This window comes from Desmodus rotundus, chromosome 6, assembly GCF_022682495.2.
Source record: "Desmodus rotundus isolate HL8 chromosome 6, HLdesRot8A.1, whole genome shotgun sequence".
In the NCBI taxonomy this organism is placed as follows: Eukaryota; Metazoa; Chordata; class Mammalia; order Chiroptera; family Phyllostomidae; genus Desmodus; species Desmodus rotundus.
The window spans coordinates 8,844,213-8,868,109 of record NC_071392.1 but is presented as its reverse complement, the minus strand read 5'-3'; the positions used below and the strand labels follow the sequence as shown (position 1 = coordinate 8,868,109).

The 23,897-nt window shown below is 51.3% G+C and overlaps 1 protein-coding gene across 6 annotated transcripts in view; it reads right to left on the bottom strand.

Moving 5' to 3' along the window:
- The window catches only part of PDE1C (phosphodiesterase 1C), a 420,549-nt gene that overhangs the window by 356,447 nt on the left and 40,205 nt on the right, over positions 1–23,897 (bottom strand). For 3 of the 6 annotated variants that reach the window (XM_053926165.2, XM_053926166.2, XM_053926167.2), the window contains exon 2: positions 20,520–20,606. In XM_053926165.2, coding sequence (XP_053782140.1) covers positions 20,520–20,606 — 87 coding nt within the window. Of the gene's footprint in view, positions 1–4,675; positions 4,701–7,985; positions 8,695–19,326; positions 19,391–20,519; positions 20,607–23,897 lie in introns of those variants that run through there. The other 3 variants (XM_053926168.2, XM_024563145.4, XM_053926169.2) reach the window with 3 other exon arrangements.

The following is a 23,897-nucleotide window of genomic DNA, read 5'->3' as shown; positions in this document are numbered from 1 at the left end:
AGGCCGGCTTCCTCTTCAATACTCACCGACTTGACAAAATGTGAAAACTTAATGTAACTTCCAACTGTTAAAGGAAGATGAGTCACTAGACACAACGAGCCTTTCTTGGAAATTGTGAGCAAATGACTTTGAAATAAAAACCCATCCACTTTCCCACCTGCTGCCTAAATCCCTGTGTTAATTCGGGGTCAAACAACACCAGCCTTCTCCTGGGGCCTCCTGGAGAGACAGAGCTTCCCAAGGGCTGGAGGCTTCCACTCCTTTGTGATTCCAGGGCCCACGTCTACGCCAGCTGAAACACCTTCAGGTTTTGCAGGAGGAAGAAAGGAAGGAAAGAAGGGAGGAAGGGAGAGAGAGAGGGGAAATGGGAAGGGAAAGGAACTAAGATTTAGGAGCACCTGGGATGGTCTCGTTACTGGACCGGCACTTAACGCGTCCTATCACATACCGATATTATTGGTCCTACTTTGCAAGATTCAAAAAGAAGACTCCGAAACGTAAAGAGAGCAGTTTGATCCTTCATAAACGGTGTGCACCAGAGCTCAGCAACCCGACTTCTGGTCTTTCAACCGCACGCAGTACCCTAATTCTTTGAGACGATCTCCAAAAGTCAAGATGTCCGATGAATAAAACATACAATTCAGCAGGTCTGACATTGCAGCCCCCAGTAAAAAATAAATAAAGAGTAGAAAGGGGACTAGCACTGACCTGAACTCAAAGGACCTCCTTTGAAACCCTCACTCATCAGTCACTGCTCCAGCGGTAACCTCACTTGAGAAAGCCAAATTAGGCTGTCTATGAAAAGCTCTTTCTTTAAGGCTAAACCAGTCCTTGTAGTCATTCACGCAAGATAACTGATCCTTCTCCTACGTCTTTTCCCAAGCCCACGGAACCACACCGGAGCTACTCTGGGCTGTTATCAAGAAGAGAGGAAGCCCAGCTCTGCATCAGAAGCAAGAAAAGGCAGGAGTCATCAAATCAGTTCGTGTGGTCCGCCCCCCCCCCCCGCCCCCACGAGAAACGAGTCCCAGCAGCAGCATCTGCGGACCAGCACTCACAGAGGTAGTCTCGGGTGCCTGGGGCCTCTGGCCAGCAGACGCTGCCCTCCCGAAAGTAAAAACCAGCTGCCAGCGACTCGGCTTCCAAGCCTCCCCAGGGCTCCTTGGGGAAGGCCAAGGCCAAGCTCCTGCCACAGGAGCCTGCCTGCCAAAAAGCACAGGAAGTGCCAACCGGCTCTTCCCAGAGCAGCTGGCACCAATTACCCAGACCCAGCTGGAAGCCCTCCGCAGGGGTGAGGCAGGAGCTCCAGAAGCCTGGCCTGGTCGGAAATCCTGCCCTAAATCAAAGACAGCCTGGCAGCCTAGCTCGCCCTTGACATAGTGGCTGGCAGGGGGGCTGTGGGAGGCGGCCCGGGGCAGGCTGGGGGGCACGGTCCAGGAAAGCTACCGTGGGTCTGGGACCCTTGCCCGCTCCCTTGATTTCAGAGCCTCTCCACCTCACAGCCAACCAGAGGTTGGGCACCTGGAGCGTGCCAGGTTCCTACCTTCCTCACCCTGCCGAACTCGCCAACGTCACAACAGAAGGAAGTGCTGTGCCCACTGGCAAACAAGGGGCCTGCGGCTCAAGGAGATTAACAATCTTTCCTCAAGGACAGGAACTGCTGGGACGGGGTCTAGAGCCCAGGTCTTTGCGTCACTTTCTTTTCGGAAGCCTAGCCTCCTGGCGTAGGAGAGCTAAGCGTCTGGAAAGGGACGCCCTTTGCAAAGCCATCGCAAGGGACACACTGAATCCTGAAAGACCATTAACTGGTTGCAGAGATGGGAGCATTTGGAGGTCCACTATGGACTCATCAAGAACAGCATCAGACACCGACGCCCAAGGACACAGAAGTGAGTGCCTCTTGGCAGGAAGGGCAAATCTTGAACAACTGAAAATAGAAGGCCAAGGTCATCCTTACAGCTTTCAAGGACGAATACATATGGGTGTTTGATCCAGAAAGACTCAGAGCTGGTTATTATTATTATTATTATTATTATTATTATCATGTTAATAATATTATGGAAATATATTATTATGAGTATATACTATGGATATATAATATTATTATTAAGGAAATAATAATAAACATATTTCTAGAACCATATATCAGGTGTCGTTTCAAGTACTTAATGTACTTGAACCTATTTCATCATCCAAAACCCCAGGAGATAGGCAATACAATTATCTTCTTTTAACAGATGAGCACAGTGAAATACAGAGAGGTTGAGCAACCTGCCCGACACCACACAGCGGATGAACTGCGTCGCCAAAATTCGAAGGCAATCAAGCTCCCGCAATCACGCCCCTTCACACATACTGTCTCTCTGATCCAGTGGGACCCATGCAAGGGTCCTCCACACTGTTACACAGTGTACAGCCCCATTTATTGTTCATGACAAACAGACCCAGCAACATGAATTAAAGAGATAAAGCCTTCACATCACACCAGAACGGAACGAGAGCCAGCCCTGCAGCAGGCAGAAACACTCAGAAGTGTCCCGCATCCCCGCATTTCCCACCGGAATTTGATGTCACAAAGGGAAGCGGCAGCTACACACCAACACTCAGGTTCCTTCCTCAAGTCTAGTTCAGTGATTACCTCTGTATCAGGAGGAGACGCCAGTCTTCCCGCCCTTATTCCTCATACAGAACACTTCCCTTCTGACACTTCTGGTCACTGAATCTGTGGGGTTTTCTCCCCTCCAAGAAACTCTGTGACACCAGCTGGGTGTCCTCCAACTGACCTCCACCCTGACACAACCCACCTGGAGCCAACATCAGACCCCACGGGTTAAGGTTCAGTCACATGAGAGACCGCTCCCCACTGCCGATGCCAATCGCCAGTAGTAGGACCCCAGGTTCGCACAACGTCTGTCCAACTGGGCTACAAATGAGAGGTGCCCATGACCCCTCCGCCTTGGATCCGATTATTCCCTAGAACAGCTCACAGAACTCAGGGGATGTTGTGTTTACCAGTTCATTAGAGGGTTTGATGAAGGATACAGATGAACAGCCAGGGGAGCACGGGGGAAGATCGGGGAGGGTTCCGAGGACAGGAGCTTCTGTCCCCGGAGGTTTGAGGTGGTCACCCTCCTGTACATAGACGTGGTCACCAACCTGAAAGCTCCCCAGACCCCACACTTTTGGGGTTCTTACAGAGGCTTCATTTCCAGCCCTTCTCCCTCTCTGGAGAAGGTGGGCAAAGAGGGCTGGCTGAAAATGCCACGCTTCTAACCATGGCTCGGTCTTCCCGGTGACCAGCCCCCCTGCCCCCAGAAACCACCCAGAGTCTTGCACGGTGCTGGACCCACACCACAGCTCAGCTCCAAGTCTACAGAGCTTGCTCCCCATTTCACATGTCAGGAAACTGAGGCTCAGAGGGGGGGAAGTGACTTGCCCAAGATGCAGAATGGGGACTAGAAGGCGGAGGTGAGTGCCAGAGCAGGGACCACGGGCTCCGGTTTGATGGCCCATCCTTTCGCAGGCCGCCCCACCCTGCTCTGCTCCTCTTCAGAGGAGGGGAGAATCAGGGCAACTGGTTCTGACGGACAGCCGTGGAATATTTCACCTTAGATCCTTATGTGGTTCTTTGCTCCCCACTATCACCCCAACCAGGTATACAATGCCCAAAGGTCTTGCCCCCTGGCCCCACCCGCCCAGACAAGACACTTGGCGGAGAGATTAGTCTGGGCTGAGAAAGTCCTCAGCCATGTGCTCCAAGGGAGGCCAGGCCTCGGTGCCTGGGCTAGAGAGTGGGCCACACCCCCAGTGCATACAGCCAAGTCACCCCTGCCTGGACCACCCACGGAGCCCTGCCCACCCAGGAACTCCTCTGGGAGGAGTATGGGCCAGCAGGCCTCCTCACTCAGCATGGTTCCCAGCTCCCAGCAGTCCGAGGGCAGGACAGGGAACCCTCACCCCAGCCCCTTGGGCCTCTGCTTGCTGTCTAGGGGCCCCTTATTTTTCCTCCTCTGAGACAAGCTCACAGAGAGAAACACAGGGGCAAGGGAGCTGGTAGCAGTTGCTACAAGAAACACAACCCTCTGTTAGCAACGCCTCTTTCAGTACAGGCCTAGAATTTTCCACAACACCACCAGGTCATTGTTGAGGGAAGCAGCTTCTCTGCTCTACACGCCCCCCCCCTTTCACACCCTCCCACCGGCCGTGGCTTCCCCCATGTCCCTCTGACACCCTGGAGGCCATCACCGTGGGAAGAAGGGAAATGGGGGCCTCCAGAGCCCCACTTTCTCATCTGCAAAATGAGAACCAAAAGAGAGCGAAGGAGGCCCTCTCAGGTGATTAAAAAAGAAAAAGCTCTTTGTGTTTTGCAGAAATACTTCCCCTTTTGGGGGAGAGTGTGTGTATCTGGGGCAGCCTCAGAGAGAAAGTAAGAATCTATGAATTGACTTAACACGAACCCAAGTAGGCACCCAAAGCCCAGAAGACAGGGAAACAATGATACACAACAACCCTTCCTCCCGACCCGCAGCCATTCACCCTGCTGATCATTACAAGCACAGCCCCGATGGTTTCCTAGGGAGGGAGCTGTCGAATCATGGAGGGCCCAGGACACTCAGCACCTTCTGGATGCGGCACAACCTCAGAGTCATGTGTCCAAGACCTCTTCACCACATACCTGACTCCATCACCTGAGAAAATGATGTAAAGAAGTCGAAAGGCCATTGGCCCTGGGACACAGGAGCCCAGGGCTGAACAGGCAGCCGCTGTGGGAGGCAGGTTCACAACCCTGGTTTCTTCCACCTGATACTCCCGGAGTGAGCCCCACCCCACCTGCAGCGCTGATCGGCTCTTTCTGGTTTCGCCCCAGCCTGCACTGGCTTAGCAGAAACTCCCTGATCCCTCTTCTTGGAGACAAGGGGCTGGTCCCGAGGCCCAGGCCAAAGTCAAGTCCACTGTGGGAGGTGGCATGGTACGGACAAACCCTGGCCTGAGGGGTCAAGACAGCAGTGGCTTGAACCCAACTCTGCCACTAGCCGGCTTGTGGCTTTCAGCAAGTTTCCTGCTCTCAGGGTCTTAGGAGTTCCTCCCCTAACATGGGGGTGGGGGTAACCACCACCTTTCAGGGTTGTGGCGAGCGAAGCTCCGGCTCAGTGCCCACACCCCACACTACCTATTCTCGACACAGCCTCCGCCACAGTGTCCCAGCATGCCCACAGGCAGGGCAGAGGCCGGGGCTGGAGCCCCAGGCTAGAACGTCAGAGGGACCCCCCAGTGCTTCTCTACGGGGGTGCTACCGGTGTTCAGGGCAATTCCTCACTGTGCAGAGCCGTCCCCACATGCTGCAGGACGTCTAACTCCTCTGACTTCTGCTCACTGCAGAGACTGTCCCCAGCAACCCGGCACGGTGGCTCCCAAAAGTGCCCCAGATAATACGCCCCTGGGAAGTACCACCCTGCTAGAGAACCTCAGCTGAAGCCTTCTCCCTGCCCAGTCTGCACGAGAAGTGGACACCTCCTCCTCGCCCAGAAATATCCATTCTCAGAGAGAAAGTCTGTCAGGAACCCTCCCAGGAAAGTTTCTCCTTGACCTAGCGGGAGGGCCACACCTCCCTCCTGCAGGGTCCCCAAGACACCCATTGTCCTCCTAGGCCTCCCCTGGTAATATTCTCTGAACATGCCAGTACCTAAGGTAACACGAGTTCCTTCAGCAACACGCTCTGACGCAGAGAGTTTGCATAATTAACAGGCTGGAAGAGGAAGTGATTCCCAACGACAAAGGGTCGGACACCTGAGAAAAGAAGAGACCTGGGGACCACGGGGATCTCATCAGGCTCCTCTTCCACCTGGAGGAGGGGAACTGTCCACCTACTCCTTCCTGCTGAAGCCGTGTGACAAGCTGGCAGCCACAGGTGTGGGCTACAAGACATCTGTCTGTTCTCAAAGCAAGTCCTGACCACCAGTGCCCCACACAGACGTTGCAGGAATCCGAGTCCTCGACCTTGGAAGAAATAGTTGTAATACCCGTGACAGACAGCACTTGAAAAGTATACACACACACACAGAGATAAGTGCATGAGTCTGCATAATGTATATATTAACATATTAGTTATATAATTATTCTGTGAGTGATACGTAGTAGTTATATAATACATAGTACAGTCATTAATATCTAGTAATTGTCATTATGCATTACATAGTTAACACACTGATTACATACACAATATCGACTCTCTCCACTATGAGTCCTTGCAAATTAATAAATGATAAACTTCCCCAGAGGAAAAACAGACAGGCTGAGGACATAAAAAGGCGATTTTACAAAAGAAGGGAAACACGCGTGGCGTTGAGATGCTACCTTCCACCTCTCAAACCAGCAACTCTTTTCTAAATTAAGTGTCTGGTACTCACGACAGCATGTGAGTAAACTGATGGGCAGCTGCTGGCGGGAGCGTGAACTGGTATTTCCAGAGGCGAGTTAAGCAATATATTTCAAAATCCCCCCAAATATACACACCCTGGGACCAAGCAATTGAACTTCTAGAAATCTATCCTGAAAGAGCATTCATGGATGTGCTCAAAGATTTTGTCTTTTTCCTTTGTTTATTCTGGAAAACTTAAAAACAACCTAAATAGCCGACACGAGGAGATTGATGAACTATTCTATACATAGCAGAAACAAATCTAATAAAAAATATTGGATTACCAAACATTATGATTGCATTTTGTTTACGAAAATTAGACTTAATTTTGAGCTTAGACTTAATTCTGGAAGTAACATGTCCAGCCCATGGCCCACTGGGGTCACTTCATTAGAAAGATCGAAAGTGGTCCAGGGGTGAGCTCCTGTCCCTTGGTCTCTTCAGGCCCTGAGCAATTTCCTGCTCCACCTCCAAGCTCGAACCACCCCCCAAAAAGCAAATTAACAGAACCCTCATTTTCAAAGGCTTGGGGGCCTGGCTTGGCCCTGCTGCTCCCCAAACCGACATTCCAGGCTCCCTGACCTCCCAGGCTTCACCCACCTCCTGGAGAGGGCGAGAGGCAACCCCAGACCATTGTTTGAAAACAGTGCCCAGTGCTGGACCACAAGCATCAAGAAGCCATCTCTTCAAGTTCAGCTTGCAGAGGGTCAGCCCATGTCCTGCTCCCTCTAAATAGCCACAGCGATACCTCCAGTCCCCTCCTGTACCCCTCCTGGTAAAGGGTTTAAAGAAAGCAGCGAACCACTGGGAGATCAGAGGACAAGAGGCAGCTTTTTTGCAAATATTTCAGTAATACAGTACATCCTCCCCTGCCTGCGTATTCTCATTCTCTCTCTCTCTCTCTCTCTCTCTCTCTCTCTCTCTCTCTCTCTCTCAACTTCTGCAGAAACAATCTCCCAGTCTCTCTCTCTCTGAATCTATTTCTATGCCTGTCCCTCTCACCCTCTGTGCCTCTCTACTTTCTGTCACTCCCCACCCTCTCTATCATTTCGTCTGTTAGGCTCTGACTTGGCCTCTGTTTGTCCCTATTTCTGACCTGGTGTCTTGGCGTTTCCATTAATGGCTCTGTGTCTAGCTGCCTCGGTCATTCTGTCTCTTTGTGGGTCCCTCTGCTTGTCTCCGTCCGTCATGTCCCCGTCCTTCTGTCGCTGACTTCCCTTCGCTCCTTCTGTCTCCATCTCTCCGCCTCCATCCCAGTCTCTCTCCCTCCCGAGCTGAGTTACTAAAACCACAGCAAGGGAACCGAGCCCTTCAGAGATGCAGCTTCCCAGGGATGCGGGGTTAGAGCGGCAGCAGGGGCGTCACGGGGAGCCCCAGTCGCAGCGCCCGGCCACGCGCAGGACTTCCCCGGCCCTGACACTGCTCCCCGGGCTCCTGGCGAGTGCCTGGCGGCCCTGCCTGACCTCTGGCCACCCCCAAATCCCTCGTTTAGAAAACACCCTCACTGCCACCACCAGAAAGAGCGCTTGCCCAAGCCGCAAGTCGGACAGGGGAGGAAAGTTCTCACCGATGGTGAAACTGTAGCCATCGATGCTGAAAGTGGCGCTCCTGCACTTTTTGAAGCCCTCTTTCCTGCTGCTGGCGTCCGTCATGGCTCGGCTCCCCGGCCGGTGTGTCCCGGGCTCCCCAGCAGCAGAGCAGCAGCCCCACGCCCACGCCCCGCGCTCGGCCCCGTCCCCTCCCCCGGCAGCGCTGCGCAGCTGGTCCACCGGTCCGCCGCGCGGGTGGCGAGCTGGGCGCGGGACCGCAAAGTCAGCTAACGCACTAGGCGCACGGCAGAGTCAGCCAGCATGGCAACTGCCCCAGTTCCAATGCCAACTTCAGATGCGACAGCAGAGCTGAGGACAGCAGGCAGGTGGCACCCGCACCGAGCGTGCGTATGCGGCCGGTGGGTGGGAGCCGAAATCCGCGTCTTTTCCACCCGTGTCTCTGGGAGCCTCTGAAACCCGCGCGCTACAGGCACGTCTGTTTTCTCTCTCAGCTTCGCCTGCCCCTCTCTGGAGGCTGGTGGGGTTCGGGGACCCAAGGGAATGGCTCAGATTTGGCGTCGTGCTTCTAGATGTTTTCTCTGGCAGGCAGGAGAGCTCGCAAAAAGCACATCAACAGATGGAAAAGCAAACATTGAAGCCGGGCAGATGCTGCCAAAGTTTACTCCAAACAAGGAAGTCGGGGAATCGCCACGCCCACTTCCTCCCAGCAGCTGTCCCCTTAACCAGCCTGGAGCCCCGAGATTACTTCTCAGCAGTCCCCGGCCGAGGGATGGTTATCAAAGTAACCCCTATCTGTGGCCAAGCGCTTTCAGACCGAGGCGGCCGTTGTGCGATTCACAACCAAGCTCCAGCCCATTCCAAATGGCTCGTCTCAGCTCTTTCCAATTGGGCTGTGCCAGATAGGACACTCCTGAGATTTGTGAAAGTGGGCGAGGTTTGCACAATCCTACAGCTAACCCTACAAAAGAGGAAACTGAGGCCGAGAGAGACTTGACTAAGGTCCCACAGCTGGAAAGTGGCAGCATTTGGCCACAGGTGTTTCATTTTATGACACCCATCACTGGTCCTTCCAGAACCTGGAATGACTGAGTTAGGCAAGGTCTCTACAGAGAAAATCCTTCCCTCCCACCAGCAAGCAGCCACCACACATTAACTATCGCTGTGTTCTGTGTCGGGGGCAGGGGGCTCGTGTGAAGAAACCAGCGCCCAGTCAGTCCCTGAAAGTCCTCCCAGTGTCACAGGTCAACAACCGTGCCATCAATGCTGAAGCTATTGTGGGACCACAGTTAACTTAACCTTGCTGGTTGTGACGGAATGCAGCACAATGAACAGACATCTGTCAATATTAAAAGAGTCAGTTAGGAATATTCCTAACTGGTTCTCCAGCTGAGTTTAGGGAGCAGTGAGTCCAGAATCCGACTAAAATTAGAAACCCTCTGCCCTGCACCCCCCAAAAAGGCCCGTGTACACACACGTGCAGTATGCTACATAAAATTTCAGGGGAGCCGTGAAACCCTCAAGCCCACGGGAACACAGGTTGATGAATGTCCCAGGAATTGAATCTTCTTCAATGGACCACATATTTTTAGAGTAGTAAGAATTTGTAGATGTCAGCTGTCGTTGGAACTTGAGCTACAAATGTTCCCAGGAACACCTGGAACTACACTCACATTTACTGTTTCCTTAGGGTGATGGCAAGATTAATTGATCCACAGGCAATGGGTGTCACGGACCCCATGGTACCTTTCAGCTCGGGAGTCCAGGGTGCTCCGACCCCGAGGTGCCCCCAGAGACTGGTCATGGATACAGCAGGGAAGCACAAACAGGTCTCTATGGACGGACAGACCTGACCCCTGGCTCCACCACTCATCAGCTATGTGGGCTTGGGCAAGAGCTGGACATCCCTGAGTCCCGCTTTCCTCATCTCACAGTGAGGATGGGGAGGTGGTGGGGGAGACCGAGGGTCGCACTGGGCCTTCAGCGACTGCGGTCATCAGGCGGCTCCCAACTCCATTATATAGACACTGCAGGAGATCCTTCTCCATACAATAATATACAGGGTCCGGCACAAATAACACCCCTCTTTTATTACAAAATCTTTCATTACAAAATCATAAGCATGTGATTTTGTAACATAACAACATCATCCTCAAGCACACCCTATGACATTTTAGGTGAAATGTTCAAATTAAAACTATAAATTGTTACACCCATATTATTACCCTACCCACCACACTTAAGCAGGTGTCACTGCTGCCGGACCCTGTATTTTAGTTATTGTTATCACCATTGATTTTATCAGAACATTGAATATGTACTATATTACACACCATATTATATATTATAATACAGTTCTCATTTTCCTGTATTTCCCCTGCTTCTCTAAACCTGTAGCAGAAGCACTTGCCTTCTCTTGTACAATGAGGAGCCTGAAAGCCCCGAGCTCCAGTCTCCTACCGTAAATTATTGAGGGGAAGGTACCCTGATGCAGTGGAAATTTGGCCTTGAGTTCAGAAAATTAAAACTTGGTATTTAACCGCTCTTAGCAGAACAGCTTTTTGGAAATAAAATATGTAAAAATAATAATAATGTGATCATTTCTCGGTCCTCTCAAGATTGGTAAAAATAACTTGCCTGAACAATTAGAACTGTTTTTAAACTGCTTCTCCCCCGAATCATTATCTCTCCCCCTGGTGTTCAAGACTGCACTCCTACAGGCCTGCTTCAAGTGCTGGGTCTTAAAACGGCCTTCCCAGTGTGGGGCTGCTGCATCAAACCAAGGGGAGTGCAATGCTAACGTTGCATAAGCCAAGAAAGAACAAGCTCAAGACCAAGATCAAGAGAGAGAAAGAACGAGCTCAAGACCAAGACCAAGAGAAGTGTTGCTCTTTCAGAGTTCTCCTTCAAGCCTGCCTGTGAAGTAAGGAAACATCCAAGATGGCCAGGCAGATGTGCGGATCCTCGGCTCCTGTGGTCCGAGCAGGGGCCAGCAAACTAATGTCCACAGGTCAAATCTGGCCTGTCACCTGTTTCTGTAGAGTCTTTGAGCTAAGAATGGGTTTTACATTTTTAAGTGTTTAAATACGATTTCAAAAGAAGAACATGCCGTGTGACTCGTTGAAACCATATGAAATTCAAAGTTCAGTGTCCACAAAAAACAAAAAGCTTGATTGGAACATAGCTACGCTCATTTATTTACATGTTGTCCACGGCTGCTTTGAAATCGAAAAGCAGAGTTGAGCGGTTGTCTCTGAGACTGTACAGCCTGCAGAGCCAAAAATATTTAGTGCCTGATCCTCTGCAGGAAATGTTTGCTGACTCCTAGATTACAGTAAATATCTCACACCTGTCTGGGCTGGGATAACCTCTAGCTTTATTATATTTCCTTTAAAATAAGTTTGAAAATGAATTGATCTTTTTTTAACTACTGGAACAGACTCTAACAAGGAAGGCACACTCACAAATGTTTGTTGCAGGAAGGAAGGTAGGAAAGAAACAATACACATTTTACTCGTTTAATCCAGTCTTAGCCAAGGTGAATTATGCGGAGATTAATTTATCCCGAGATGGCATGTTTGACCCTGACTTCCTGCCAAGAAAGTTGAGTAGGAGCAGAACTCAGAACCCAAAGCAGTTCAGAGCTCATGAATCAAAGAGTGCCCTTCAAAGTACAACAACTGTCCATGGAAAAATCAAAATCGTGCAGCAGACCCCTCTGCATCCGGTGCTAACATCATGTCCTATCATGTCCTGTGTCCGGTGTCGATACCTCATTCTCTATAAGGAAAGGGTCAAAGTCAGGTACTTATTGCTCATTGGTTTTTAAACCTCCAGAAAAATAATGACACACTATAAGTAGGACATGCTATCAAAAAGTCAGCTTTCCAAGAAAATAACTTTTATTCGTCATACCAAAGAGAAGGCGGCCCCTCCGTACCTCATGGATGCATCCCACAGTTCTCACACAAGACGCAGTCTACCATTGGGAATTTTCTGGAGCCACGGCCCCAGAATTGCTAACCCAAGTTCCCGCAGTGACAGCACTGTGCACACCCCTCAGGGACCCCCACTGGGCTGTCTGACAACCACTCCAAATTCCAGAAAGGCCCCCTCGCAGTCCACGGAGCACAGAAATGGCTGCAGGCGGTGAAGTTCCAGACCCGCAAGCCTGCTCCTCGGGCTGTAGCTGGTAGGATCCAGAGAGGGCTAGTGAGTATCTTTGCTGGGAAGGGGAATTGTGAGGAGGTGACAAGAAAGTTCCAGTAGAGCCCACGCCCTGTTCCCAGCCAGTATCTGAAAACCAGCCCCTCCCAGATTCCCTAAGATGATCTACTGCCTTATACTATGTGCCCTTTCTGTGTGACCCAGCGTGAGGGGGTTTCAACACACATCCTACCAGGAGGAACGTAGAAATGAGCAGAGAAACAAAGAATTAAACCAGCACCAATGTGCGCCACCTCTGTGTTAGGCATTGTGCTAACCAGGAAACAGTCTGTCTGTGGGGACTTTACCAGCAGAGTAAGCCCCCCGAACAACCCAGGGAACGCGGGAAGGGTCAGAAGGAGAGATCAGTCTCAGAAAGTCTGTGTCTCTGGAGGCAATCTCTCCTCAGCTCTCACTAACTCCCTTCTCCACTTCATTTTGCTCCTATGGTATCGCTTCCCGAGAGCCTGTTCTTTGTGTTTCTATCAGGTGGGATTAGGGATGTCAGAGACCATCTGCATAAATAGGGAGAATAAAAAGCAAAGCGTCTCTACAGCCGAGGGTCTGTGAGGGCTGCCAGAAAGAGGCCCGGGACTCTGATGGAGAACACGGGAGTCCCCTTGCACAGCGAGGCCGCTGTCCTCTGTGATGGTGATGGCCTCCTATCAATGCCTCAACTGTTTCTCTGAGTTTACATGTTATTAGTGCCTTCAGTGACTCAAAAATCTTTCCCTGAGGTTCTCCCAGAACAGAGGCTTCCCCACAATATTAGGCAGCCAGTTAGAGTGCATTACCTTTCTTTTTTGCTCTAAGAACTTGGGCGGGATGTTCCAGGAGCCTTTGCAGGTAGGAGATTCGGAGAACTGGACACACTGCAGAGGGGTTGTGGGGAGCAAAACGACGGTCTTGAATTTCTTTTTCATAACCCAGAATATTAGGCCCGGACTATTCTTCCCCCCAGCCCACCCGGTTTGCTTAGACCCCCTTGTCGTCCTTCAGGTCCCTGCTGATGTCCCAGATCCTCCGGAAAGCAGTGCCTGCCTGCCGTCCCAGAGGGAGGTGGCCCCTCCCTGCTAAGCCTGCCCGGGACCCCATTCTGTGTCTCCATCCAAGAACCACCATGCTACTTGTCGTCTCTAGGGTCACCGCACAGGCACACGCGTGCTGGTGGCAAGGAAGGGTCTCCCCTCTCAGCCCCAGCACAGCGTCTGGCCTGCTTGGGCCCTCGCAAGAACACTTGATGAGTTAAGGAGTAAACACGGATGTGACCTACGATGCTCCATGGCCAGGAGGTGACGTGACTGGGGCAGGACAGTCATTCTCAGTCACTCCCTCTCTGCTCTTACTCTATCTCCCTCCACGTTGTGCCTTGGAGCCAGTTCAAACCACAGTTCCATAATAAATAGGTTAGCAGCCTGTCACATTAATAACATGAAACAGAAAGCTCCTCTACTTGCTAGCTGTGTGACCTTGAGCAAGCTGCTTAACCTCTCTGAGTCTCCGTTTTTCCTTCTGTAAAATGGAGATGTGATACTTATCTCACAAGGAATATGCGGGTGATAATGAGATACATATGTTAAAGACTTACCCTGAATATGACGCATAGTAAAATTTCAATAAATACCATTTTGAACATCCTCGCAGTCACTAGGGCACTCGGTCCCTTCTGTGCTTGTTTGCCACCTGGAGTACCTGAGTTGATCTGTACTCAGGGGCCAGAGGAGCAAGGATCAGAGTTCACTCACCCCCTGGGTCCAAGGCCCCGGAGTGTCAATCGCCCCGTGAGCAATGGAGCCAGAGGTTCAAGGTCTCCATCACTCAGCTGGGCTGCACACACTCACCTCCTGAGAGCTGCACAGGGGGCTGGAACAGGGCCAGGTTAGGTGATGCTGCTGAGAGGCCCAGAGGAAGATAAGGGCCTCCATGCTCTAGTCAGCACAGTGATGCCAAGGGGACAGCACTGTCCTGGCATGGGGAGGGAGATGGGGCCAGCGTGGAGAGCGGGGGGGTGAGGGGAGTAACCGAGCCTCTCCTGAGCGTGCTCTCTGAGCCAGGCCTGTCGGTTCCCTTCTCTGGAGGATGCTAACTCACAGGTGTAAGGATGAATCTGGAGACAATGGGGAATGGATGCAGGTGGCCATCAGGCAGCCTGAGAGGTCCCGTGAACCGGAGAATCTGCAGGGGTTGTACGTACCATAGGGAAGGTCTGAAGACCAAGGACAATTTAAGAGAGGTGGCGTGAGCTTTTGAAGCCTTCCTCACAGAGAGCCCCTCCCTGGTAGGCCTGGAAGGGACCGTGAGCCTTCCCTGCTCCATTCCTGCCTTTGTCTCAGGGCTCCACTTAGACATTCCCTACCAGCTCTTCTCATTCAGATGCCCTGGAGGATTCTGGCACTCTGTGCTTCCTGGGGACTGACAGGAGGAAAAAAAAACCCCACACTAATATTTATTGAACACCTACTATGTGCCAAGTCCTTATCAGTCCTTATCAGCGAGCCTCTGTAACAAACATCCAGAGTCTCGGTGGCCTGACACCACAGTCAGGGCTTGTTTCTTGCTCATGACAAACCCCAGTATAAATTGGGGGTTGGGTTTTGTTCTGTGGAGTTACTGGACTTTCCCCACCATCCCCTAGGTCCCCAGTGTCTGCCTCTGACCACTCTACATCTGGCTGGGACAGGAAGGAAGAAAGAAAAGGTGGAGGACCATGAAGAAGGAGTTCAGGGACCAGGCCTGAAGAAACACGCATCCCTTTGCCCAATTATTCAGCCAAAGGTTAGCTATAGAGCCCCTCCAAACTGCAAATGGGGTCTGGGCAGCGAAATTAGGAAAGAAAAGAGAGTTTGGTTAACATGGATCCTTGGAAACCCTATCCTTTCCACTGTTTTGAGCAAATCTGACCACCAAGTCACCAGGTGCAGACAGGGTTTATACCCGTGTGCCAAGAGCCAAGGAAAAAATCTGCCCCAATCCCAAGCCCAGGCTCAGTCAGTCGAAGCTCCCGTGCCCACCACCCTGACAGACATCACAGCTTTGCCCCCAGGAAAGACCCTTCTTCTTCCCATTGTCCAATGTCCGTGTGACTGCTCACAGAAGGCTTAAGGGTGTAAACAATTTTAATGGTGTGTTAGAGCTCTGCCTTTAGAAAGCAAACCAAACGAATAATTCACTTACTTGTTGAAAATTACATTGTCTTGTGACAGATGGTTTTTTTCCTTTCTGTAACTAGAAAACATAAAGATATAGAAAAACAAAAACCCCACTACGTTCAGAGGCAAAGGGAATTGCAAGAAGAAATTGGGCAACTGATCTTTTCTGGCCAGCAAAATTTGCCACATCAGAGATGCTTGACGGGGACCTGGGGAATATGGGACTGGGGTAAATACAGCGCATCCAAGGTTACAATCCGCACGGCGACAGGTCCCAGATGGATAATCCGCTACAGGACAATCAGCACGCACCTGCACTGGGACGTGGGGAAGGGAGCTGAGGGGTCAACACGGGTCGGGCCACCTTGTGCCAGGCACTGTGCTACGTATTTCACACCTATCTGGTCCCCTATCTGGTCTCCAGCCCTCCACTGAATGACAAAGACTGGAATTATGGGGTTTGGGTTTCTTCCTGTGGATCTGACACCCCTGGGGAAGGCGACTGCTCCCCGTGGCAACCTTGGCAACAGAATTAGCAAGAGCACCAAGAACACTGGAACCGAAGAGAATAGACAGGCAGCCCAAAGGGGGGACTTCTGACACCAGAGGGGATCCAAGCACCTGGCGTAATGACTTGTGACAGAAAGATCCTCCCCTGTCTATTGTCCACAGGCAGCTCCATTCATCCAGGACGTCCTTCCAGCTTAGTGATCCACCGCAAACAAAGGAGGCAAACGTATTCCTTACCATCAGCAAACACACACACACCCATACACATGGCTAGGTACACATACACACACCACCCTTGTGTCCTGGCTGTGGTCCCTGATGTTGGTGATAACGACAAGGATGTTGGTGTTTTGGAGTAAAGAGAAACTATGTTTCAGAGAAAGGCAACCTGCAGAGCAGCATACAGAGTGGTTGCAGCTATGTCAAAAATGCACTTCTGAAAGACAGGGAGGAGACACGCGGAACAGTGATTGTGACCGCACCGCAGGACTGGGACTGGGGGGGCTCAAGAGCTGGATGATTTTAGTTTTAGGTAATAGTTAATAAGCCTAGTAGTGCATGTGAAAAGCCACTGTTTCAGGAACTGCAGGCTCGGCCCACCCTGGCTCCCGGAGACCACACGCAGTTCGATCTTTGTGCTCCAGAAGCGACCATAAGCCATCAAGGCGGATCCGAGCCACTGTGTTCCAGGGAGAGACAGTCCGCCACCCGGGACGCAGATGAAGAAAATCGCCCAGGACACAGGACGCAGGACCCAGATAAAGAAAATCACTGGTCAGCGGATGAAAGGATGCTGGGGAAATTGCCAGGCTGCAGCTTTTATCTGATTGACCTCTTTCCTGAATTCCAAATCCCTTACCTACACTCCTTTCCCTTGAATTCCAGCGCCCTCATCCACACTTTTCTTCCCCTTATAAAAAGGGTCGGTTTAAAATGGAATTTCAGATGGTCTGTTAGGGTCCATACCTGCTGTCTTCCCGGATCGCCGGCCATCTGAGTAAAGTGCCCATAAAGATCCATCCCTGTCCCTGCTTATTGGTCCTGGAGGTGACAGGCAGCACGAACGCCAGATTTTCAAGTTTCAGGATCAGAGGTGACTCGGGCTCCCCAGGGACAGCGACACCGGGCTTGTCCTGATTCCTGTGGACACAGAGTGGCTGCGCCCAGTGCCCCCCCCCCACCCAGGAACCTTGGGAGAATTTAGTTCCTTTTTTTATGTGTCCTCCAAATGTCCTACTATGACTATAATTTTTTAAAAGAAAAATAAGTATTTTAAAAGTCAGCCGTCCATCCAGACACAGGTATCTAAATTACTTCCTGTGTTTTTCATGTGAAAACATTTTCTAATTTAAGATATACATCAGAATAAATGAACCAGATCAATGACCCATCCCTGGACCGGAAGCTTCACAAGGGTTACGACGGTGTTCTGCTCACTGATATGTTCCCAATACCGAGACCAACGCCTAGTACCGAGCAGGCGGTGGTTGAATGAACACATGAATAGTCTGGTTCTGACAGGGGCACCACGCAGAAATATGGAAAAGGACACATGAGCCCCCTGAGGCCAGGATGTGTGCTAAGCCCCCTCCGGACACCACGGTGACATGGTCCGCCTTGACCGCTGCTTGAGTGAAGGAGAATTCCCATCCATTGCCTGCAAACTCCTGGCTCCTCTTCTCAGGAGGGATCTCATCCACCAGGACCCCCTAGGGACGTCCTGCTCCCACCTCCTCAGTAATGTGACACCTTCTCTGTTGGCGCTTTAGAAATCATTGGGCATGTTCACCACACAAGGCGAGTGGATGCCCAGACAGATGGACACCGGACCGTGCGGCTGGAGTTCTGAGTCACGGTCGTGAGTTACAAAAAACCAGATGGGAAAAGCGTGGAGCCTCCCCATGGATGTATTGCCTGAAATCTCAGAATCACAAGCGAATTTTCCCAGATGTTGGTTACACTGCTGCCCGGAAAACTCTGCCAGAGAATCAGACAGTCTGTATTATCATAATAAAGAAAAGCGGTTATAGTTGGCGGCAGGTGGGAGGATCGATGATTTAATGCTGAAATGCTTCTGTCAGGTATTTAAGTTACCGAAAGGGTTTTTTTTTTTCCATTGTGATAAAATCTGGTGCATACATTTGGCAACCAAGTTTCTAACAAAATGCCTCTCAAAATCACAAAGGGCGTTTGGCAGGATGGAGGCGATTTGGTTTCCTCTTTCCATACAAGTTGCCACCTTCATTAATTCTCCCTGGTTTTGAAGTTGTCCTTCAGACCACAAAGCATCACCATCGATACCAGCCTGCACCCAGTGACATGGGTTTGACTCGGCATGTGTGGCAACCGAAGCAAATCACAAGGGAAACTGAACTGCTACGATGTGGAAATAACAAGTGGGAAAGAGTACAATGGGGTCCTGATTCACTGATTCAACCGAAAGAAGAGAAGGATCAACGGGTCCTTCCAGGAGTTTTCCTCATTTCTAACTCAAGATGGTTGAGTTCCCCACTATGGTCCAGCCACCCTGCCAGACCCTTTCTGCTACAGAACCACCTTTTGCCCCCGCACCCAGCAATTCCCAATTCCTGCACAGAGACACTGAGGCCAGCTACAGTGAGGGGACGTAAGAGTGAATCAGGGGCCGCCCGAGTCCTCTCCAGGCCTCTGTCCACCACTGAGGCTGCCTCCCCTCACCTTCTGAAAGATGTAAAGTCTCAGGCACCTCCTCTCACTGCTCCAACCTCTTCCTTTTTAAACAAAGCCCACAGAAAGCAGTGAGCAAGAGGGAGACGGGTGCTTCCCATCCTCACATCTGGAATACAGACTGTGCCCCTGACGTTTACTGCCCTTGACCTGCCCTTGAGGTTTCTGTCCCTGGGGAGGGTGGGCTTGGTTCCCACCCACAGCACTGGCCCAGGCCTCCCCTCCCCCCACCCCATCCCCACACTGACCACCTTCAGCTTCCTCCCATGCAAAGGGAAATGAGAAAACCCAACTGTCATGAAGATGACTCACCGTAGGGTCAACGGCCCCTTAGAGGACTGCAGGCCTGTGTCTCTGACGTTCAGATGGACCCTCGAAACCTCCCAACAGAGACTCTCCTGGGAAGATGGGAAGAGACCCAGCTGCCTTGAAGGAGTAGGAGGGAGGAGAAGAAGGAGAAAATGCCCAGAGTACCCAGAGGCCCAGAGGCCCAGCAGCCAAGCTCCGCAGTCAACCGCTGGGGCCAGGCTCTGGGTCACTGTCCCTGCCTACAGACAGCTCACAGTGAATAGATGACAATCTGGTGCTGACAAACAGGAGGTGGGGGGAGCCCGGCAGGGCGGCCATTACTGCAGCCCACAGTTTCCTGCAGGAGATAACATTAACACTAGTCTCTTTTTTTGAGATGAGTGATAAAAAGGCAGGAGCAAAAGTAATAGTTGTTTCTTCCTTTCTAGTGTCCTTTGCATCCTAACCACACTCACCGCATTTTCATCCTATGCATACTCACGTTCACTGCAGCCAGGGCCAAATCCTGGGACTGCTCTTGTTGGCTGCATGACCTCGGGCTCTGCCTCACACATGGCTGTGTGAGGGCTTCATGACTTAACATGTGAACCGTGTTCAGAGCCGAGTCCAGCAATGTAGTAGCCGCTCAATGAATACCAGCCCTGCGATTGCTGTCGGTATTGCTGTTTGCACACCTTTTGCATTTCTGTGCACCTTTGACACCTGTGAAGGGTGGGGAGCCACAGGTAAAGGGACAGAGGGTCGGAGAGGGGGACAGGTTGCCCTAACAATGAGTTTGTGCGGCTCTGGCACCAGAACTTCTGACTGCCCGTTATTCCCAACGCTTCACGATATTTTACAAAGTTGTTGAAAACCCCTGAACTCGTGGGAGGAAGTTCACCTAAACAAGGAGGGAAATGACACTGGGAGGCAATGAGACAGAGCCAACAACCTGGGGTGCTGGGATGCTTCGAACCCCAGAATCTCCCTCGGAGTGTGGTAAAAACCCTCCACACTCTGAATGAAGTCTCACAGGGTCCCTCTGTCCCACAGTCCCCAAACTGCCACAGACCAGGGCACCAGGAACCTCCTTTGGAAAACAGGCTCTTCCTTCCCTACCAGGGCCCCAGGGTGCTGCCCACCCAGCTGCGCTTTACCGTCAGCACCGCTAGGAGGCGCCAGTGTGCTGGCAGAACCCCGGGTGGTGTCTTTGCACCAGGGCCCACCCCTTATCTGGCAGAAGTGACCAAGATGAAGGACACTGAGCCCACTAGTAGAAGTTAAGGCAAGAAATCGTGAAATGATTAGCCGTGAGGACGTTAAGATGGACGGCCTTCATCCGCGTATTTTCCCACCCAGCACGGTGTGCTCAGCCAGGCCTCCTAGGTGGCCCAGAGACCCTCGCGAAGCACTGGCGGCAGCGGCTGCTGCTGCTGCTGCTTTGGAAGGGGAACCGCTTAGGGAACTCCCGAACCATGACACGAGGCCGGTCCAGGGCAAAGAGCTCACAAGAACAAGATTCAAATCCCAGCTCCACAAGGCGGGAAGAAGCATTGCACTCGGAGTCCGGCGTTTCCATTGCTTCAGGGGGACTCACGGTGCCTGCCTGCTTTTCCCTGAGCAAAGGTGGGAGCAGAATAAACAAGGGTGTTGGGAAGATTTCGAACCCTGTCGGTTGCGCGCAGTGGGGCTTACCTTGCTCTCCTGCACCCTTGAGGGTGTCCCCGGTCTCCCCTGGGCTGTCCAGTTCCTCGGCAGCCTCCGTCCTCCTGGCTCCTGCCCCTGACAGCAGAGAAAGGAAACATACTTGGTCAGGCACCTGAAGGTCACCAGAGGAGCACGAGCAGCTGACCAGTTCCTGCCTGGACTTTTCACTTGGGCTGGCCTTGCCCTCGAATGCCCAGCTCCCTCCCCGCTGGCCCTCTGCCTCCCCCGCCCCTGAAACACTGGTGTTCCCAAAGGTTCCATGACAGGCCCTTGTTCTTACCCAATGGTATCCATCCCCTTGGATACTGTTGTTGGTTGTGTTGGTTTTTTTTTTTTTTTTAATTTTTTGTCTTTTGTTGTTTTGGGGTTTTTTTTTGGTTCAAGCCCAGTTATCTCCACTTTCCCCTCACCAACCTCCCTCGCCCCACCCACCCACCCCCACCTCCCACCCTTAATCAAGATTTGTATTTATTTATGTATTTATGTAGAGGGGAGGGGAGAGAGAAAGAGAGGAAGAGAAACATCAATAGGTTGCCTCTCCTACAAGCCTCGACTGGGGACCAAATCCACCACCCAGGCATGTGCCCTGACTGGAATCGAACCAGTGACCTTTCGCCTTGCGGGAAGACACCCAACCCACTGAGCCACACCGGTCAGGGCATGTGCTCTTGACTCCTACCTCTCCCACCAGCACGAGAAGGGACTGGGCCATCTGGGCAATTGGCAAGCCACCACTGGGCGGGGGGGAGTGCCGGCTGGGAGAATGGAAGGAGCTCTCTGCAGGCCCCTGGAATGAGCCCCAGGTGGCAAGTCTTCCTGGTCCAGAGGAGGCAGGAATAGAAAGTAGACCAAACTCTGCTACAGAATGTCACCTGCCACAGCTCGGTGAGTATTTATGATGCCTCCCATTTTCCAAGTGGAAAAATAAACTAGAGAGGTTAAGTCATCTGCCCAAGGCCCCTAAGCTCCTCAGTGGCAGAGTCAAGGCTAGAACATGGGCCCTCAGCAAGTCCGGTGCACCATCTTCCTCCCCACAGCCAGAGCTCTGGGTATGAGGGCTGAAAAGTAAAGTCCATTCGAAAGTGAAAATACTCCAGCGTAAACTTTTCTTAAGGTCGTGTTTAACTGCCCCCATTTTATAATGACCAGAAGTATTTTCTCAGTTTTCTATAGTTTCTATGCCCCCTGAGCATAGATAAATGAAACGCAAACACACATCTTATTATCCCCAAGCCCAAAGTGAACAGGGTAGATAAAAGACCCATCAGAATGCCAAGGCATTGGACACAGAGCAAGGCTTCCCCACCCAGACCCACTGCACCGGGGAGGGGTAGTCGGAGCGATTTAAGGCCAATTTGAAGAGTGTTTATCTGCCAAACAGTGGCTCTTCAACCTCCTAGCTGACCGGTCACTGACTCATCAAACCCTTGTTTGTGGTAACATTTTGTGAAGTTCACAAAGGTCCGGGTTTCACTGAGACCACCCAGTGTATGGTATCTTTTGGGAATGACAACTGCACATGAATTTTGTGAATTTCATGTTTCCTGTATCATGTTTATCATAAATATTAAAGATTTTATAAGAATAGAATGGGTTTTTCTTGTCTGACGCACTTTTAGACCAGCCTGCTACTTTTTCTTATTCCTGTGGATGAATGGATTTGCTTTCTTGATGGAAAACAGAAAGGGGCAGGGTGAGGTCAGTCTGCACAGAAAAGTCCTGGGACTATTGTCCACGTGTACCTGCAGGCCCCTCCCCCCGGGAGCAGGCACACGCAAACACCCACACTCAAACTCCGTGGCAGGTGGCACATTCACAAAATAAAAGTTCCATCTGGGTGCCAACGTTCACATATCCGTGTCAACGGAAAGAAAATCCCACCATTCATGCAGCGGACACAGCACTTTCTGGAAGAAAGGCATTTGAAAACCAGGAGCATTTTTGAGCATCTAGTGAGCCTCTGGTGCTCTGCCACATACAGTCACCCAGAGTCCCAGGGCCCTGACACCCACACCACTGCTGGGGTCCAGTCCTGACCCCTGTTCACAGAAGAAGGAAAGTGAGGCTCAAAATGAGGGTGCACCAGGGGCCCTAAGTCACCACCACAAAGCGCCGGAGGTCAGATCGGAACTCAGACCTGCCCTTCCCCCGAGGCTCTGGCTTACAGGAGTCAGGGGAGGACAGAGACTAAATTCCACAGCAGCCCTGATCCATCTGATTCACCAGGCCTCACCTCGTGCTCCGATCGCCACCTGTCAACTCAGGAACAACGGCTCAACGATGAGACAATGACATCTCAAAGAGAAGGACATCAACCTCAATCACTGTGTGGGTCCTAATAAAGACGAATCAATACCCGCCCTCTTCTGGGAAGCAGCCTTTCTTTCCGCACAATCACAGGGCAGAGCGTGACGAGCTTGTCTTCAATTGCCACAGGTGCGTTCCAGAAGGGACGATGACTCACCACGGGCAGAGTGAAAGGGAGGTATCCAGGGTCGCAGTCTCTGTTGTCGGCAAGTAATTTTTAGATGGCTGTGGGAATGTTACCATACTATGTGAGTTTCTCCAGGACGCATTACATAGCTGCTCCGGAGTTACAGAACATTCCAGACCTTTCCCTGCTTTCTCTTCAAGAGCATCACTCGATAATTTAAATCTATTCCATTCCTAAAGCAAAACACTTAGTAAACACTTCAGCAGACACTGGGGAGGGGAGAAAAGGAATTTTGAAAGCAGGTCTGCCACTAACTTGAGACGAAATCAGCTAAATGCTAATTATTTTTCACATTTAGTTTCTGTATTTGGCAAATGGCCTAACTTGTGGAGAGCAGGTTCATCCAATGAACGTCTGCCAAAGTAACCATTAGCCTTTCCCACCTGTCCACTCTCTGCCAACCCTTCACACCCTGTTTCAAATCCCATCTGTTGTCCAGTCCCCTTACTCCAACCCACAAGGATCAGTCCCTTCTCTACCACCATTGGTGCTTTTGCTCACATCCTTGTCACTTCGTATGCATATTAAAATGTTAAATATGTGCCACATGACATGTGCCAGACAACATGATGGCAACTGAGGACAAAATCAACACTAACAGTAGGTGAATTCACCGAGTGCTCACTAAGGGCAGGTGTTGTTCCAAGTGCTTTTGTGTGAGGTAAGTCAGTTCATGCTGGCGCTCCATGAGAAATGTCCTACTCTTTCCCCAATTCTACAGATGAAGTCAGCCGAGTCACTCAGTAATTGCTCGGGGATACTCGGATGCTAAATGACGGAATCAGAACTGAGACCCTGAGCCCTGGCAAGTCATCGCTATTCTACAGCTGCCCCTCCTGGCTCACATTCAAGAAGCTCGTCACTGAACAAAA